Source organism: Acanthisitta chloris, unplaced genomic scaffold (genome assembly GCF_000695815.1).
Source record: "Acanthisitta chloris isolate BGI_N310 unplaced genomic scaffold, ASM69581v1 scaffold14161, whole genome shotgun sequence".
Lineage (NCBI taxonomy): Eukaryota > Metazoa > Chordata > Aves > Passeriformes > Acanthisittidae > Acanthisitta > Acanthisitta chloris.
The window spans coordinates 32452-35802 of NW_008655578.1; the positions used below are offsets into that span (position 1 = coordinate 32452).

The 3351-nt window shown below is 44.9% G+C and overlaps 1 protein-coding gene across 1 annotated transcript in view; it reads right to left on the reverse strand.

Annotated features, from left to right (window-relative positions):
- GALNT14 (polypeptide N-acetylgalactosaminyltransferase 14) overlaps nt 1-3351 on the reverse strand; it is a gene marked incomplete at both ends in the record, with an annotated part of 93415 nt that overhangs the window by 17889 nt on the left and 72175 nt on the right. Inside the window, one exon of the mRNA XM_009083968.1 lies at nt 2708-2797. Coding sequence (XP_009082216.1) covers nt 2708-2797 — 90 coding nt within the window. The remainder of the gene's footprint in view (nt 1-2707; nt 2798-3351) is intronic.

The following is a 3351-nucleotide window of genomic DNA, read 5'->3' on the forward strand; positions in this document are numbered from 1 at the left end:
AGCCAGTCATCAGGCCGTGGCACTGTGGCACTGCAGGGTGACCCCAAGCCCTCCATCCAGCTCTCTGGCCACAGAAGGGCTCCTGTTTGGGTGTCACCACCACAATCCTTCCCTAGACCAGGTCGGGAGGAGGCACTGCAGCCACTGAGGCAAAGATGCTCCTTCCCTTCCCTGGCTCCCCTGCTGCTTCCCTTCCCTGCTGATGCCCCAAATCACTCAACACGGAGAATCCCAAATATCAACAGCTATTTCCCCTGGCTCTCTAGAAGGGACTGCCAGGAAGGAAGGGAGAGAAGCCCATCACAAGGCAGCTCAACACCTGGGAATCCTCCTTATGGCTTCCCCTGCTGCCCAGAGCTGAGCTCCTGACGGCCCCTGCAAACTGCCACATACCATATCCCTTCCAAGTGACAGAAAGCAGCTTCTTGTTTCCCCACCCATGTCTGTGTCATGCATGAGAGACCATACATGAGCTAGAACACAGGTGGCTGTGCACATTTAAAACCCACACATGCACAGAGCAAAGAGGTCCACCCATGCCAGTGCCAGGAAACCCATCTCTTCGCACGAGGGAGATTTCCTGTGCAAGAACATGGCAGGGCCAAAATGTGCAAGCAAAAAAGGACCATGGAACAGCCACCAGTGCCAGGTGTGAACACCTTATTCCATGTTGAACCACATGCCTGATCCACTCACTTTTTCCCTCCTGCAGAGATCTAATTAAAATGAAAAGAAGCTGCCACTCATGACCGGCAGATCAGCCCCAGCCAGCTATGCGGTTCAATGCTGGGCATAGACTTTACTGTCAGATACTCTCTAATCAGTTGAGCTATTTTCATGCCTTTTTCTTTTTTTTTTTCCTTTTTTTTTTGGGTCATTTTTTTCAGAGCTTTGCTCCCCTGGCAGACTTCTGCTGGGCTCCTGGACAAATCATTCACACCACAGTCAGAGCATGCCACAGACAGAGGATTTTCACTGGAGTTCAATGTAATTGCTAGCATTTATCACTTTAATAGCCTAATGAAGGTGAGATGTAATTAGAAAGGGTGTCAACCGGAATATGGAGTTTGTTTTACAATTATCTATACAGTGGGCAACCACTGGCACAGAACAGTGCCTTTTAAAAAGCTGGTAATATGTGGCATAAATGTTCATCACCGGGTGACTTAGAGTGATCTAAAGCCACCTTCTGTAATTGCTGCCTTTCTTCCTAAAGGCTTGAAACAAACACAAAAAGGTTGAACCCCTCCCAAGGCAGTTTTTCCAACCAATGAAGATGGTTTATGTCTATGCAACTGAGCCCGCATAACTGTCACCTCAACATCATTCCTACTTGCAGAGTGATCAGCAGTGATTTTGCTTGAGTGATTTTTGTCTGTGTAAGCAAGCTCAAATGAATGCAACAATAATCAGAACTCCCAGCAGGGCCATTGCCATTGCAAAAAAAAAAAAAAAAGGCCCCAGAAGCACATACAGAGCCTTCTCATCACGCACACACATACACACACACTTAAAAAAAAAAAGAAATCACTGGGAACTAAAAGCAACCCAGGGAGCTGCATTTCTCTCTGTTTTACTCAAAAGTGTGTTAGTACTCAGGGTGAGTTTTATGCAGTTGGCAGGATGGCTGACCCTTATTTAAGGCAGAATGTCTTAAAGCATGAAGAACACCTCTCCTGGATCTCCTGCTGCTAAATAGATACCAAGGTTTGTTGCTTGATGGATATTGTGCAGTAAAGTAATGATGGCTGATGGTGCTGTTGGCAGACAGTTTAATGCTGAGTGGGAGACTGGAGATTGAGACAGTCAGAAGCCTCCTGAGCTCATCAACCACAGTACAAAGTATGACACTCCTTAAAGATCTAGTCTTGTTTCTGAATAGGAAAGTGTAGTTTTGATTTGTATAATCTCTTGAGGGCTGGTCAGATTACAGGAAGAATGATTACTTCAGCGAAGCAAGCCTTTCCCTCTTTCTACAGAATGGAAGCACAGACTTCGGTACTTGGCTGATATCATGAGTGTACTCACTATATTAGTGGTAGCTTTCTAGTACTTGGCTAATATCATGAGTGTACTCACTATATTAGTGGTAGCTTTCTCCAGATGTTATAGCTATGGGATTAATAACCTGTTATACTCCCATCCTTCTGACATGATCTCAAATGGATTTTAATTTAGTGCGGAAGACTGACAAGATGTAATCTTAAAAATTATAGCTCACAAAAGCAACAGTGAAGATGTAGCCTGGAGCCGTAATGGTTCGAGCTGTGCCCAGCCCTGTTGTAAGACAAAAGCAGAGAGTTTCATGTATTGCCTGGGATGTTTCCATCTAGTGTACCCTGACAGGGTTCCCTCAGGTTTTGCAAACCCACAACTGGCTTTGCATAGAGCCTCTCCATTGCAGGTGCAGCAGTGGGTTAGATGGGGTAGATTTCTAAAGCACTCCCAGATAACCCCAGCAGTGTCACTAGCTACTTATCAGGTCACTGTTTGATGTTTTCGCCAGATGGTAGGAAGCACTCAGATCTTCCAGAAGTATCAAACCTAATAGCTATGAACTGAACCCCTTTCTGCATTAGGTGATCAGCTAAAGTGCTTTGGAAGAGAGTGGTCACACTCTATCAGTCTGCCTCCTGATACATGGTCCCAGTCTGGTCTTCATTTCCCAACCTAAACAATGTGCATATCACTTCCAGGTGGTGCTTACCGTCATGATGGCACATAAACTGAGTTTATGAAACTCCTCAAAATTCAGGTTGAGACCTGATTCCAGCTTTCCTGTACTTTGTGCAGCCACCTGAAGTTACACAAAGAGGACATAAAAAAATGACCATTTCAGAGAGGTGCCATTCTGCAGTTACCTTGTAGGGTTTTTGGTGCCTTCACAAAGAAGAGGTAATAGCTCAGATGTTCCCTTGTGGTCAGGTGAACACAGCTCTTTGATGTTCTCAGAAGAAGGTCTTTCTGCTTACAGTTACATTGCAGCAGACAAGTGAATTTACTACTTGGGGATTGTGTATTTAATTCCTACATGGACATCCCATGTAGAAATCAGCGCAGGGTAGAATCAGCATAGTGTGCCCCAACAGGTGGGATTTTACTATAATGTAGAGGCCCTATGATGACAGTCATGGCTCAGAGAAAGTAATGCTGCTAATTGCAGCAATTAAGCAGTAATGGCATAATTAATGCAAAAATTATGCATGGCTTGAATCCAAGCTTTTGGCGTGCAAGAGGTATTCATCACGCCTAGATGAAAATCATTCCTGTTGAGATGATATCATATCTGCTTTTATGACTTGACCAGGGATAATGGTTACAGGGAATTCAGGGAGCAGTGACAGGCTATGT